Genomic DNA, 15,458 nt, shown 5'->3' on the forward strand with positions numbered 1-15,458 from the left:
TGTGCAATGATGTTGAGAACAATAGTGCTGCTATGGGTATAACACTTTCAGCTTGACCTCAATTGGTTGCTATGGATGCAATGGTTCATGCGGGATCTCATGAGATCTGCCGCGATACGAAAAATGGCTTATTGGGGTTGTATGTAGACTGCACAATACAGTTGCTGGTGTGTGTAATACAAAGATTATAATTTATAGGAGAACTTGCAGTGACTATAGCAGTACCCGACTGTATGATATAGTCACTGGCTCCAGTTTAGAAAAATGCACGACAAATTTATTGACTTGGAGTACACCAATTAAAAGTTCTCATATTTTGAAAGGAAACTTACATTTACATAATTGGCATTAATGAAATCTCCATCCTCTCCTTGTAAAATAACTCTGGTTGTATCATCTGGAGTGGAAAGAATGACAATTATCACATGTCATACCACAGAGTACACAGAGAATCAGATACTGATGACATCATATCACTCACTGATGACATCATACCATGCAGTATGGAGTAATCACAAATACTGGTTGATGTAATGTACACAACAGCATAGATAGGACAGTGTATACACACAACGACTTGTTACAAGTATGAAAGCTTCTGAACTAATGCAAATAACTTTTTAGCAGCCCATTTCCTGTTTACATCCCTTAGCTACAACTAATCTTTCAGTATACCTCCACCATTTTGCTTGGTACACTTCTTGACATTCTATGTTTGTCCAGGTCCAGTAAGAATCAGAAATAGTGTACACAAATATATAGTGACTGATACCATGCATATATATAAGTACATGGTAAGGCAAAAAAAGAGAAAAGAATTGTTTCTGGTCAGTACGTGTATCATTTATATCAATTTTTTTTGGATGTATTTGTCCAGCCGACGCATTCTGCAGGGAAACACAAAACTAACCCTCTCTACATTAATTGCTACTTCAGTGCAGACAACTGTAGAGCCAATCATAGACAAGCAAATGACATCTGCTGATATTCACACTTGCTCTTAAATAAAAAGAACAGTAACTGCCATAAATGGCAGATTGAGCAACAGGTTTGCTGAGAATAATTTTACAAAAATTTAAAAATTAACTTTTTTTTTTTTTTTAAATTCACACCGCGTCGCACCACTTTAGACAACATATCCTGACCAGAAACAATTCTTTTTTTTTTTTTGGCCCTAATCTAGAGAAAAGTACAGCCCCATGTAAATCTCAACGAGACAATCATTTGCAACTGTACTTACATGGTGACACATCTCGATATCTATTCTTACTAATATTGTCTGGTTTTCGACACGCTTGCATTGTCATTCCAGGTTTTTTCCTAAATAATTGCTGAAAGCAAGAAAACATAAAAAAAATTCATTTGAAAATTAATCCATACTTAACAGACCACACACACAAGTACTTATTACCTTCAAAATATGCAATCATGAATATTAATGCTCTGCTAATGTACATGTCTGCTGACTCCCATATGTCTGATTTTGATGATTTCTGGTTAAAGTTTAAGCATTGATACTAAAGAATGACATGTAGTGGTCTGACATTCCATTCTTCAAAGACACATCAGGAATGTCAATTTTTATTGTATGCAAGAAAATATTGGTATCTGAAACTGGTATTAAAACTGTAAATTAACATTTATAACAAAAGCAGACCGAATACCTGGAAACTATTAAGAAGACAAACACCACCAGGAAGTAGTGATATTAATTTATTTATAACTGTTGACAATTTACCTCAGAGCTAGCAATACTTGGAAAGAGATGTCTTTGGCTTAAATCAACCCTTAACACCCATTGTCAAATAAAGTGATTTGTGTGTGCCATACTAATTCTACTACTTTAGTTCATATTCATATCCCAAATTTGCAACAATCAAGAATTTTTTTGTATGACACCCAGCATTACCTTTCTATTGGACTCTGATCATTATAGCTCAGAGACTTGGATATCCAACTTGACAATGTCATTGACACACACTGTACAGCTAGTATCTACTAATTGGCTGGGTAAACATTAAATGATTGACAGGCCATTTAATACTTTGACCAATGAGAGAAGTGAATGTGTTTAGATGAGCACCACTTTATCCTGTGTGTGACAGGGACACTCTATCTTGTACCTAGTGAGGAGGTCTGGTATCTCTGTCTATGAGGTCTGGTATCTCTGTCTATGTTGTGTCAGATAGCCACGTCCCTGGGATATGATCACTGTTTACTTACATCAAACTGTGCAAGGCCTGCTCCATTATCAAGACTCTCTTTCAATAATAGTATTGATTCCCTGAGTATGTCAGTTTCAGGCACTCTGTTGGTTATAGTTGGTGTATCTGGTATATACTGGAATGCTGGCTCTTCCTCTTCATCACCTACATAAACTAGTAATGACAACACATACACAGTCAGTACCAGCAACATGTGTGCAGCCATCTTTATTTGTTGTCAGACAGTCATAGCAGACCACCTCCATTTGCATAGAAATTTCTTTCAATTGTCATAGAGGGTGCTCTAATCAATAACTAGTTACGTAATTCTGAACACACAGTACCATAGAACTTCGTACATGTAAAATCACATTGTAACCACGTTTTGAGTATCTCAATCTATGACATGAAATATTATCTTCAGAGGGCAACAGAACTGTATTCTTGAAATATCTTGTACAGACGTTCAGTGAAAATTTGTGAGTTTGTCACTGCCATTTTTCACAACTTTATGAGTTTTACAATTGTTTACATGTAATGGTAATACCACGCAGAAATGCAATAATTCTATATTAAAGTCTATCAGATGTATTAATTCATTTATTCAAATAAGGTTTCGCAGTATACCTAGTATAACAAGAAATGTGGATGAAAACAAACAGTTACGAGACTACACAAAAGACACGGTTTCTTATATTTCTTTCCTTGTCAGCAAATTACTGTACAACGATAGACAAATGTATAAGGAAATATCTATGATGAACTCTTATCAGTGAAACACTTCCAGGAAACGTAATGAGTCACTTTGCAAATATCAAAGGTATGATTTCACAGTAAAATGAAAGATCACATTTTTCACAACTCTGTATATAATATTTACCGGAATCTATTTCACATCAAGCTAGGGATGGCAGCTGTTCCTGAGAAGTTGTTTGTTTTTATAAATGTTCAAAATCATATAAAACATTTGTTATCATTACTTTCAATAATTTTATCAAAGCAGGAAATCTAAGTAAATAGTGGTGAGACTTACCATTGGGTCTAACTGTCAGCACCAAATCCCCTGTCTTAAAATCTCGTTTGGATCGGATGTAATTGATGACTTGCTCATGTGTAAATTGTGAAATATCACGACTATTAATTAGTAGCACCTGATCGCCTTCATTAAGTCTTGGTATACACAGATCAGCCTGAAATAATATTAAGTGACAAAGTTAAGACACACAGAAGTCTTAGTGTGTGTGTGTATGTGTATGTGTGTGTGTGTGTGTGTGTGTGTGTGTGTGTGTGTGTGTGTGTATCTGTTTGTCTATCTATATATATATGAATATAGACTTAATCAATTAAGCCTATAATGCTCTGCTACTAATATTGCATCGAGTACTGTTCTCACTAATATGAATATATGTATATATATATGTATATATGTGTGTGTATATATATATACTGTACATTGCATATAACACACACATAACTGTTGGTATACTGAGATCAGTGTGAAATATACATTTAGAGACACATACAGGCCTGAATTACAATCCGAATGTTCCATATGACTTCTGCTTTCATTTTACTAAACAAACTAAATAGCTATGTTTTGTTATGTGAGCATGACATTACATATGAAAACACAGTAACCATTCCTGGAATCTGGACTATTTGAGTAGCATAAAAGTTGATGTTTATTTTGTAAATATTTACATTAGTTTGTATCATACACCTCTTGAATTTAACACAGACTAGATCTGTGCCTACAATTCAAGTGAACAAAGTCATTGAAACTCAAGCCAAGGTATTATCTTTGAACAGAAAATATGGATTATATACCCAGGTCATTCTATGTCATGGCAACATGTGTCTATGGTACTGGTTTTGTCCTGCTCGAAATATGAGTCAAAACATTTCAAAAACGCAATTACTTTTTCCCAATTTTTCATAAATCATGCCTGGGGAGGTATATTTATATTATTCCTCAAATATGATACTTCATTCATTCATTCATTCATTCATTCATTCATTCATTCATTCATTCATTCATTCATTCGCCCGCAAATACGAATGGCTGAAGGGTTTGTCACTACTCGTCTAGTGACTCGTGGTGACAAGACCCCTTAAGTCACTCGTATTTTCCTCAGCTGAACAAAGAAAAATATTGGGGAGTAACATCTAATTATATATCTGTAACACATTTTGGTATCACATGGGATTTTGACGGAAACAAGTCGGAAGGAAAATGTTCACTTCCCTATTTCAAATGAGAGAAAAAAAAAAGAATTTGACTTGTTTGCCATCAATGCTTGAAGTTGATGACCACTGATGATGTCTAAGTATTATCACATTCTTGAAATGTGCTACACTTTATATTCCTCAATGCATTGTATAGAAAATAATAATACCCAAGTATTTTCCATTCTTGTCCTTAAACTGTCACTTTGGAAACAAACGTTGTTTTATTAAATCATGAACTTTGATGTCATTTCTAAAATTTCAATCAATACTTCAACTAGAGCCATAGTATCATAGTTTCATCTTTCTGAAATATTATGACTTTTTGTGTTGCTACGTGAACTAGTACAGTTACACATTTCAGGTGATAAAGTATATGGTATTATTTGCAATAAAGATTTCTCTGGCTAAGCTAAGCTAAGCTAAGCTCTGCTTTGCGTAACTGGTCAGGTAGACAGACAGACTTTATAACGACTGAACTGAACTAGACTGAGCTGCACATTATGTGTCACTCTAGGAATGAAAGATGAGCCATCCGTTGACCTACTTCTCCAACTAAACTACCCCTGCTGCACATACTAGGTGTAAATTCTGGGAATCAATGATAAGCCATTCTCTTTCACAAACTACTGTACTAAGCCGTGTATCATATTATTCCGGGAATTAAAGCTAATGTTAGACTGTGCATAGTTGATGTAATTCCACACTGTCTGTTTGACAGACTTCTGCAACACAGCTGTGCTAAGATGTGCCTCAAGTTAGGTTGAATTCCAGGAATGACAGATTAGTCTGTCAGAGAGACGGATTCCTTCGACTGAACTGAACTGAACTGTGTCTTACATTACGTGTAATTCCTAGAATGAAAGGTAATACTAAGCTGTGTTTTGTATATTTCATGTAATTCCAGGAATGAAAGTTACACTGTATGTCTAACAGACTTCACTGATCGAACTGTGTCTCCCATTATCATGTGCAATATTCACCAAGAATCAAACATATAAACCACACATCATACCCTGAAACTGTTTTACAACCAAGATTTTTACTTTTATTTTCATAATTTCAAAATAAATCTAACTTTAATAAATTATTTGTTTTGAGTACGGTTTAATAATTTCAAATCAACTTCTGCATTTTAGTGGCTTGTAATCTCATCTTTATTCATGTAGACTAAATACAAATAGTAAAAAGTTCAACATAGGTTTATCTACACTGAATTTATCAATGTCTTTCTATTTATTGAAATATTGCAATATATCTGTATTTACACCGAGGGGGGTCAATTTGTTGCATAGAAGTAAACATACAACAGATCATATAAACATTATCTGCCCAGTTTTATCACTTACATGTAACCTTGTTGACATTTCATAAACATATCCTGGTTATAGAATATAAACAATATATGGGGTACACAGAAAATATCACGTAAGAAACGACAGGATTATCTTTGGTATAACTTTCAAAATACTTTTTTCCTTAACTTTTTTGTGTACTTAAATTAGCTTTGAAGTGTGTTAGTGTTGGCATATCAATTGTGGTATGTATATTGTACACACAAGTACAGATACTTATTGACACAAGCCTTATTTCTATGTATACATACACATATATATAAATAGCACAAAAACACATGCAGGACGTATACAACAAGATATCCTCACACAATCAAGTGCAGGGACATACATGACACCCAGACACACATGTACACAAATACCAACACATACATGCTCATAGAAGCACTGACAGCAGTCTTGGCACAGAGAAAGCCAATTATAGATATGGGCAAATCAAACACACACACACACAGACATACAGACACATACATACATACATACATACATACATACATACATACATACATACATACATACATACATACATACATACATACATACATACATACATACATACATACATACATACATACGCAGGCAGGCAGGCAGACAGACAGACAGACAGACAGACAGACAGACAGACAGACAGACAGACAGGCAGGCAGAGACAAATCAAATACACATAATACAGACATTGAGGCAAACCAGCAAAACAAATAGAATTTGATCCATTACTTACCGGTGTATTGGGAGCAACCCTTGATACAATAACTGGCATCTTTTGATCAGCACCACCCTTGACATTGAAACCAAACCGACCTTGTTCATCTGGCTTCATCCTAATGAGTACAAGATTGTCAGCAGGACTTGACATACCATTGGGCTGTAATAAACACAACCATACAGACATGATAATGTGATGACACACACTCAACACTGCTAGTTTCATATGGAAGTTAACAATTTACACCTCGTTTCTGAGAATTTGAATGAAGACTGCCCTCTTGTGATGTTATCGAGAACATGACATAACAATGTTTAACGTTCTCTTCTCAGTCACTTTCAGTTTCCATACGTGCATAATTTGTATAAAAGAAAAAATACTTGCATTCTCAAACTCTATCTTATCAGTACCACACCATTTATATTGAAATGACATAGCTAAGAAAAATACTATACATTCAGAACAAAGGTCATGATAGTAGGAACGAGAAAGAATGATTTCAAAAGCATGAAGGTTGAGACGAAAATATGGACAATGAAATTAGTGATCTCTTGTAACTGATAACCCTTTAATGTCAGGTCAAATTGAAAAATCGCATGTTTTATGTTTGATAGTCACTTCACAACGTCTAAGGAAATGTCACATTTCAATGTCATGAATATGACTCTTTACTATCCCAGCTATACTGACATATGCAGATTTACACGGATCATCAAATAAATAAATAAATGACTTAATAAATAAGTAAATAAATAAACATGTCAATAAAATAAATGTTATAAAATAAACAACCATAATAAACAAATAGCTACATACAAATACATAAAGGTATTGAGCAATAAAATAACTAAATATATAGATCAATGAATAGGAATCCTAAGGATAAGTGTATAAATTAATGAAATAAATGGATGGATGGATGGATGGATGGATGGATGGAAAGATGAATGAGGAATCCTAAGGATAAGTGTATATATTAATGAAATAAATGGCTGGATGGATGGATGGATAGATGGAAGGATGGATGGATGGGTGGTTGGATGGAAGGAGGGAGGGAAGGAAGGATGGAGGGAGGGGTGGATGGGGATGGATGGATGGATGGATGGAAGGAGGGAAGGAAGGATGGATGGATGGATGGGGATGGATGGATGGATGGCTGGAGGGAAGGATGGATGGGTGGGCGGATGGAAGGAGGGAGGGAAGGATGGAGGGATGGATGGATGGGGAGAGGGATGGATGGGGAGAGGGATGGATGGATGGATGGATGGATGGATGGAAGGGATGGATGGGAGGGATGGATGGGAGGGATGGATGAGAGGGATGGATGGATGGATGGATGGAGGGAAGGATGGAGGGATGAATGAATGAATGAATGAATGAATGAATGAATGAATGAATAACTAAATAAAGCTGTAAGCCTAACTTACTAAACTGTCATATGAAGGCAATTCATAGGTTTTTTCTGTAAAACTGTAACTGCTGCCACCTTCATCCATGTAAAGCATTTTTGCTGGGACGGCAGGTTTGAAGACCTCATCACTTTTAGAGAAGCCATTTTCACTGAAAAAATACAAACTAAAATAATATAACGGATACAGAGAGATAGAGACCGTATAAGTAAGAGTAGTAGTGGAAAGGAGAGTAGGTAAATACATCAAAGATATCTCTACATCTAAACGGACGATCACACAATGTCATACAAGCTCAACAAAGGAACATGGAGAAAAAAAACAGCATCATATCTCACATTAGTAGTCAATTTTTATCAACTTATCAACATCTCAGTAGTAACTACAAAAGCTGTTATCATTGAAGGTGTGAAAGTTTTCCATTGGAATTTGGTTACAATCACAATGACGCCAGACCCCCCCCCCCTCTAAATGAAGGAAGTTCGCTTGTTGAACTTGTCTGACATTGTGCGATTGTCCCTAAGTCAAGCTGAAATGAAATGACAGGAAATTGCTTGAAATTAACAACTTCCTGGCACTTATTGGAAGTCAAGTGGTCAGTACAGCACACTATAAATCAATGTCATGAAATACACCCATTATATTGAGAGTTGACAATGTGAATATTTCTACTTGAAATTGACATAGCTTCTGTGACTATACATTTCAGTGAGTGATATACTGACTTCACTTGACCTACTGGCCATTTCTACATAAAAACATGCATTTGATACATCACAGCCAAGCCATGTACATTTCTAAATAAACATCAAATGCATTTAAAGCAAACATACACACACATCAGCCAATAGAAAATATAGATGCAAGTCGTGACCAACTAATTTAGACATATTCTCTAACTTTCATGATGACTTTAATTTCGATTGAATACTTCCTATACTGGCCTTTGCATTTAAAGGTCATCTCTCCGGGGGGGCCTCTACCTTGTTAATATTTACAAACAGACTAAATAATTTATAGTGCTATTCATCACCAGAATTTACACAACCAACATATGCCTTTCCCTTCCTAAGTATAACAACACTATAAATACCATTTATTTTACTTTTAGTATATTGTTTCCTTATTCTACAGATTCAAAGGTAAACATCATTATTATTACATTACCTGTCCTGTTCATATTAATTAGTGTTTATTTCTCTAATTGGCAAATACTTGTATATTGCATACATCATGTATATTGGCAACCTAAAGCTGTGACAGTAACTATCGGTGAAACACACACATACTTGTGGAAATCCTGAATTAATGCTTTCACATCGTTCTACTAATACGTCACCTGTAAATATTTCAGAGTGTGTCACCGAGGCCCCAGTTTCAGATAAGGTCAGTGTAAATAGTACTACTACACATACACTATATACGTTATAACTTATTTAGGAGGAAATCAGCTATAACACAGCTTGGTTGAGTTTTGTACAAAGAGAGCTTTATTAGTTGTTATTTAGATATGATGCAATGTGTTTTCATATGAGAATAATTTGATGCCACATATAAAAAGTAACTAGTCTAGTTCCTATGCGGTATCATTACCATTTACACCTCCCCTCACAGTATAGTCAAAGTCGTTACTCTAGAAGTCCTGATATGCATGAGATGCAATTTAAAATTCATCCACAGCCACCCACACAGTCATTAACATCATGTCTTTGTTAATCAATCACAAAATTCTAACCAATAACACAGCCCCTCATATAGTTAGTGTTTATTGGGGCAGTTATGTAATGTCCAAATATGGTATATTTGTCAGCTCAGGATGCTTTTCATACACTATTTACATCACTATAGCAGTTGGGGTTCAGTTCAAATCGGACTGACTGGATGAACAACTTTTTGTGCTGATTGAGGAACTTTGACCAGACGTGGTTTTGTTAGAGACCAGGTTGGCATCCAGACTATAAAGTGACAGACTGTACATGTACCTGTTTCACAGACATTACTAACAAGATTTAGGGGATTGCTGTGTACTGCCTCAGTATGTGGCAGTTCAAATTCTGACTACAATCATTCATAGGACAACAACAAAATAACTATGTCACTTGGTTTAGTTTGTATACATAGATAGGTATTGGTAAATACACATGCAACTGTACACAGTAGTCTGTTAGATATGACATTCATGTCTCACTACCAGTTACCACTGGTTTAGGGCTGAACAACTGGCTGGTCTATGGACTTTGACTAGTTCCTTGGGAACATTTTACACCAGAAATGTTTTTCCTGTTGCTTTCAAAGATAGTGCATATAATGTACATTTTTCTTTTTCTGGTCACATGTGAATAAATTCAATTAAATTCAATTCAACATAACATATCTTACAGTCTATGTACGCAGCGGAATAAAAGAATATTACCACACAGGACAAAGTTACTAAAATATTTAACGTGAGTTACCGATTCTGTCATCCATTCACACAGGACAAAGCTACTGAAGCACACAACACAAAGTACAGCTTAGTATTATGGCTTTAAGTTTAAGTCATGCATTGACTCTATGGTATGTCGTGTCGTTCAGCCCTCACCGACCTCCCTGTGGGAGGAACTGGCCGATGTGGGAGGGCGTCCCGTCATGGCATACCTTCCAGACTAAGTCATGCAGAGCTACTGTATAAACTACTGTGTGATCAAATCATCCAGTCGGTTGACAGTATCAAAGCACAAAGTCCCATCACATATCATGGCTAATATATCATATGAACATTTAAATTTAAACAATTTAAATGGAACCCATTGAGAGTCGTGTTAATTTCTCAACTGACACTTATACGATAAATCAAATGTCATGTATCTCATTGTTTTTAGACCAATTTTCATACTTATTTCCTATTTTTGTAGAAAGAAAGCATATCCCTTATTACTGGAAAACAAGAAATGTTCCATACATTTATCGAACCAAAAGTTTACATTTTCGTATAAACCTTATTTTATCATTTTTTTTTGTTAACTATTATTACTGTAGTTTATATATTTATTAGTTTGTTTTTAGCACCAAACACTTATTGCAGAAAATCCAATAAAGAAATGTATTTTTCTTGATTTGATTTGATTCAATTCGATTCATATTTCTCATGCTGCTGTAACATTCTCAATACAAAGAAACTATAATCGGTAAGATGTGCTATATAATGCATCAGTATCAGCCAGCAAGACATCCACAGAGAGGAGACTGATAAAGGTTGAATGACACCATGTATTCTACAGTCTCTATTTATAAGAATGTTTGATACATGTTCACAATACAATGTAAAGGCTGAATTCAAATGGTTGCCACGGTAACTGATAAAGATTTATCTTGCAAACTTTGACATGTTTCCCTATAACAAAGCATCAATAGTTTTACTGTCATAAAATAATGAAATGCCCTTCTTAGCAACTTTAAAAAAATCATTTATCTCTCTTTGGTTTTGTAAGCTATTTCTGCTGTCATAAATACTTCAACCCAAATTTGTTAATCTTAGTTGGTGACAGACAAGTAAAACTAAATCTCATGGTACTTACTCTTCTGATCTATTTCCATCAGACCTGTATTTGTGAAGAATGACAAAAAATAATAATACAGTAATTACCAGTGTAATCAATAATAAATGAGTCTTTGCGTGCGTGCGTGTGTTTTACTGTGTGTGTTTGTGCAGGTTTGTCTGTCTATGTGTGTGTGTGCTTGTTTGTGTATGCATGTGTGTCTGGTTGTGTGTGCCTGTGTGTGTGTGTGTGTGTGTGTGTGTGTGTGTGTGTGTGTGTGTGTGTGTGTGTGTGTGTGTGTGTGTGTGTGTGTGTGTGTGTGTGTGTGTGTGTGTGAAGAGAAAAGACAGGGGAGGATCTAGGAGGGAACGGAAGGGAAGGGAAGGGAAGGGAAGCGGGTATGGAGGAACAAAGTTGGAAAAGGAGAATCATTTTTACAGGTCATCATCAAATGACCTAATTAATGAAAAGACTAAAAATTTGATGATCTAGATTGCAATCATTAATTTGAATTGTACAAGTGAAAGTGAAATGAATTCTTACATTTTGATGGAAGAGTACTGGACATATGAGAGATTAAATGTACAGTTTCACATTCCTGTTTTAATTTACGAAAAACAAATGATACAAATAAATCATGTTTTATAACAAAGTCTTGATAATAAATCTTACTTTACTTGGACATTTAACATGTTTAGGGTTATTGATATGTACATGTTGTAACATAATACTAATACTTTCACTATCACAGTAGTCTACATAACTGACATTGTCTACTCACCATGCTCTTTTCGGCGACATTGTTGCAGGTATCCTTCCATCAAAACTACTGTACATGCTCTTGCTGTAAAGATTACAAAATTAATATAAATTAATACACACATGTACAGAGGAAAAAATCAATGTCCAATATGTTTTACAATTCTCACTGAAAGTAACTACTATGGACAAAAAAAATTGTTTTTAAGTGGAAAAAAACAAATAAATCGCATCTGATATCACTGTACTCCTGGTACAATAGTAGCAATGGACACGTTGTACTGGACTACACTAGTGGGCGGCTAGCATTTTCATCACTGATTTTTAATGTAAATTTATCTCTATCTAAATGTATTAAAGTTGCAAGGTGTTCATCATAATACACGTATAGTGATACATTAATCAGGATTATTTTGAGATGGGATAAATGCTGGACTTCTAGAACTGTTCACGTAGCATACTCAAAGGAAAAGAATAATTTCTTAAAACCCTAATGTCTCCATAAATAACTCAATAATCAAATGACTCCTGACCTGTCATTCTAAAAATGGCAAGTTTGTCTATACACCTACATGAACAGCGCCCTCTATGGCAGAAACATGTACATGGCAGTTTAGCTAGGCTGGCCTTCCCTTCTGATAACTACATTGCGCATTCACAAGACCCAAACTTACTGGTTTTGAGATAAAGGTTTAAGATATGATGATCTGAAAGGCTGTCCATTACTGTCCTCTCGTCCAATGTCATGTACTGACGCTATCGTCCGCCTCGCGAACCGTTTACTGGGTGACCGTGAAAATTCTCGGTCTCTGTTTGCTATCCTTCGCTTGCTTTCTTCAACGGTCTGGTATTCCGTTCTACCACTGTAATACAGGAAAAAAATACTTAAAGAGTATGTAATCTATTCATCAATTGTAATTTTAAATTGTAAATGTTGATAACCTAACTTTGTGAAATCTTAATTGAAGTTTATCATATTGCTTCTTTCAGATCTGTGCACATTTATTTTCAATTTTGAACAATCTGAGACAATGGAATTTCATAATAATAATTTTTTTTTTTGCTATGTAACACTTGTCATAATGCAATATAGCTATTTTAGGCAGTATTGCACATAATTTGCAGAAGCTAAAACGGTGAACATTCATTCATATTTGGCAGAAATGGCAGTCCTTTACTAAGTATGGTCAAAATGGTTGTCTAAAGGCTCACTTCACATACAGAAGATAAAGCAAGCCTTTACTAGGGACAAGTTTTGTATTTACTACAATCCATACAAAAAAAGTACCTTGATATAGATTTATACGATATAACATATCACTCAGCCTTCATTGGCTTGTGAAAGGGGTTGGTCGATGCCCTATGTCCTACCTTACAGACTACAAGTGATACTGTGTCTAAAAATACAAAGTGACAATGTCAACCTAGAAACAGAAACCTTGCTACACTGTATCTAAAATACAAAGAAAACAATGTCACCCTTACCTGTACCTAAATTTGGAACCTAACTGGAACAACATTCTCCGCTTTGTCGTTGGTTTGGGTTCTGTTAGTCTGAAGAAGGTATGATGCTCTACACATGACTTCCAGAGATTCTTACACGACCTGTAGCTGGCCATGTTGAATCCTATCACGTGTTCCCTTGTATCACTCTGCTAACACAAAATAAAGTCTTTGCTAGTACACAACATGACCATTTCACATCAAAATTTGTTCACTGACTCCATACTTGAGGGAGGTAAACTTGGGGTACATTACATTATCAGGTGGTAGGTCTAAATCCTCAGATACCATCATAATCCATGAAATGCCCTCTATTATCAACCCCTCCCCCATCCCACCCAATTTCAAAATTAAATTCTCAAAAATTATTTTCGATGGCTTTTATTAAACCAAAGTCTACTTTTATTCATTTTTATGATTTTTTTGACACAACATGCAAGGATAACACCTACAAATTTAATACAATGGGTATAATTCTGCGATTTAGCTCTACATTTCAGCTTTATCTTGTTAGACAAGGAAAGAGACAACAGACAAACAAACCAAGCAGACAGACTTTAAGGCCAGTCAGGGTATAGTAAGATGTACAGATGCAGAGAGACTGAGACAGAGTTGGAGATCACAACACACAAACAAACACATCATGCATTAAACAAACAACACATTGTGCGGAATTAGGAAAAGATATACTTTTACAATCTGAAAAGCCAACACAAAAGGATCTTTTATATTTTTACACAAATTTGAGGTAAGAATTGGGAGCATCTAGGTACAGATAACACACAACACCATTGTGCAAAGTTTGTATATATTGGATATGTATTTACATGCAATCTGTCTGTAAGTTGTCGACTACGAGTCATTTATACACACACACACACACACACACACACACACACACACACACACACATATGCCTTACCATGCCTATAAGCACTACTAAACCTCATTTCTGTTGTGCTAAAATCAGTCATAAAGTTTTACAGTCAGGTATAAACACTGCCATCCTTTCATAAAAATTTCCAATTAAACATTTAAGACCAATGTCACCTTTATCTGAAGTACATCATCCAAGACACCACGTTACAATTTGATAGATGCAATTAGAATTTTTTTAGTGTTTCAATACAATAACAAAGACAACTCTTGACATTTACAATGTTAACTTTCTAAATTACATTTGTACTTGAATGTATCTGATAAGTCACTTTACTGTAGCATTATAAATGTCAATGACACAATGTCTTACTAGAAAGTTACATTAGAAACCTTGTAACTGAGTGTGTCACAGAGATTGGTTTGCTTTCATAACACATGTATGGATTTCTACAAAGCTTCATATTTGACCTGGCCTATATTATATGATATGTATACATTATTTGCCAAACACCGTTCCATATCTTGCCATGCGAGGTTATTTTTCCAGTAATAACGGAGAGCTGGAGGCGAGCCATTATACCAGAAAAATGACCTCAAGTAGCACGATTTGGAACAGTATTTGGCAAATAACATATTTGTATGTCACCTGTGACTATGAATTCATTTTTGAATGTCTAAAAATGCTCAAATAAAATCCCTTCTGCATTATATACTGTTGCACGTAGTATCTCTGATGACTGCAATGCAGTTGTTTACGACAGCCTTAACTTTATTAGCCAATCAGAGCAAGGGCACAAGGCAACAATTCTTGTGTATATCAATAAATAAAGACAAAAAACAACATAAAGACAATACAAATAATTCCTAAAGATATCATAAGTTCTGCCATGGTACCGTGA

The 15,458-nt window shown here is 35.2% G+C and overlaps 1 protein-coding gene across 1 annotated transcript in view; it reads right to left on the reverse strand.

The window, feature by feature from the left end:
- Nucleotides 1-15,458, reverse strand: part of LOC144433559 (tyrosine-protein phosphatase non-receptor type 4-like) — a 60,048-nt gene that overhangs the window by 3,574 nt on the left and 41,016 nt on the right. Inside the window, exons 10-19 of the mRNA XM_078121879.1 lie at nucleotides 13,663-13,829; nucleotides 12,852-13,040; nucleotides 12,200-12,262; nucleotides 11,458-11,481; nucleotides 7,919-8,051; nucleotides 6,507-6,650; nucleotides 3,238-3,394; nucleotides 2,224-2,378; nucleotides 1,241-1,331; nucleotides 333-397 (exon numbers count right to left, since the gene is read on the reverse strand). Coding sequence (XP_077978005.1) covers nucleotides 333-397; nucleotides 1,241-1,331; nucleotides 2,224-2,378; nucleotides 3,238-3,394; nucleotides 6,507-6,650; nucleotides 7,919-8,051; nucleotides 11,458-11,481; nucleotides 12,200-12,262; nucleotides 12,852-13,040; nucleotides 13,663-13,829 — 1,188 coding nt within the window. The remainder of the gene's footprint in view (nucleotides 1-332; nucleotides 398-1,240; nucleotides 1,332-2,223; nucleotides 2,379-3,237; nucleotides 3,395-6,506; nucleotides 6,651-7,918; nucleotides 8,052-11,457; nucleotides 11,482-12,199; nucleotides 12,263-12,851; nucleotides 13,041-13,662; nucleotides 13,830-15,458) is intronic.

Source organism: Glandiceps talaboti, chromosome 4, assembly GCF_964340395.1.
Source record: "Glandiceps talaboti chromosome 4, keGlaTala1.1, whole genome shotgun sequence".
Classification (NCBI taxonomy): Eukaryota; Metazoa; Hemichordata; class Enteropneusta; family Spengelidae; genus Glandiceps; species Glandiceps talaboti.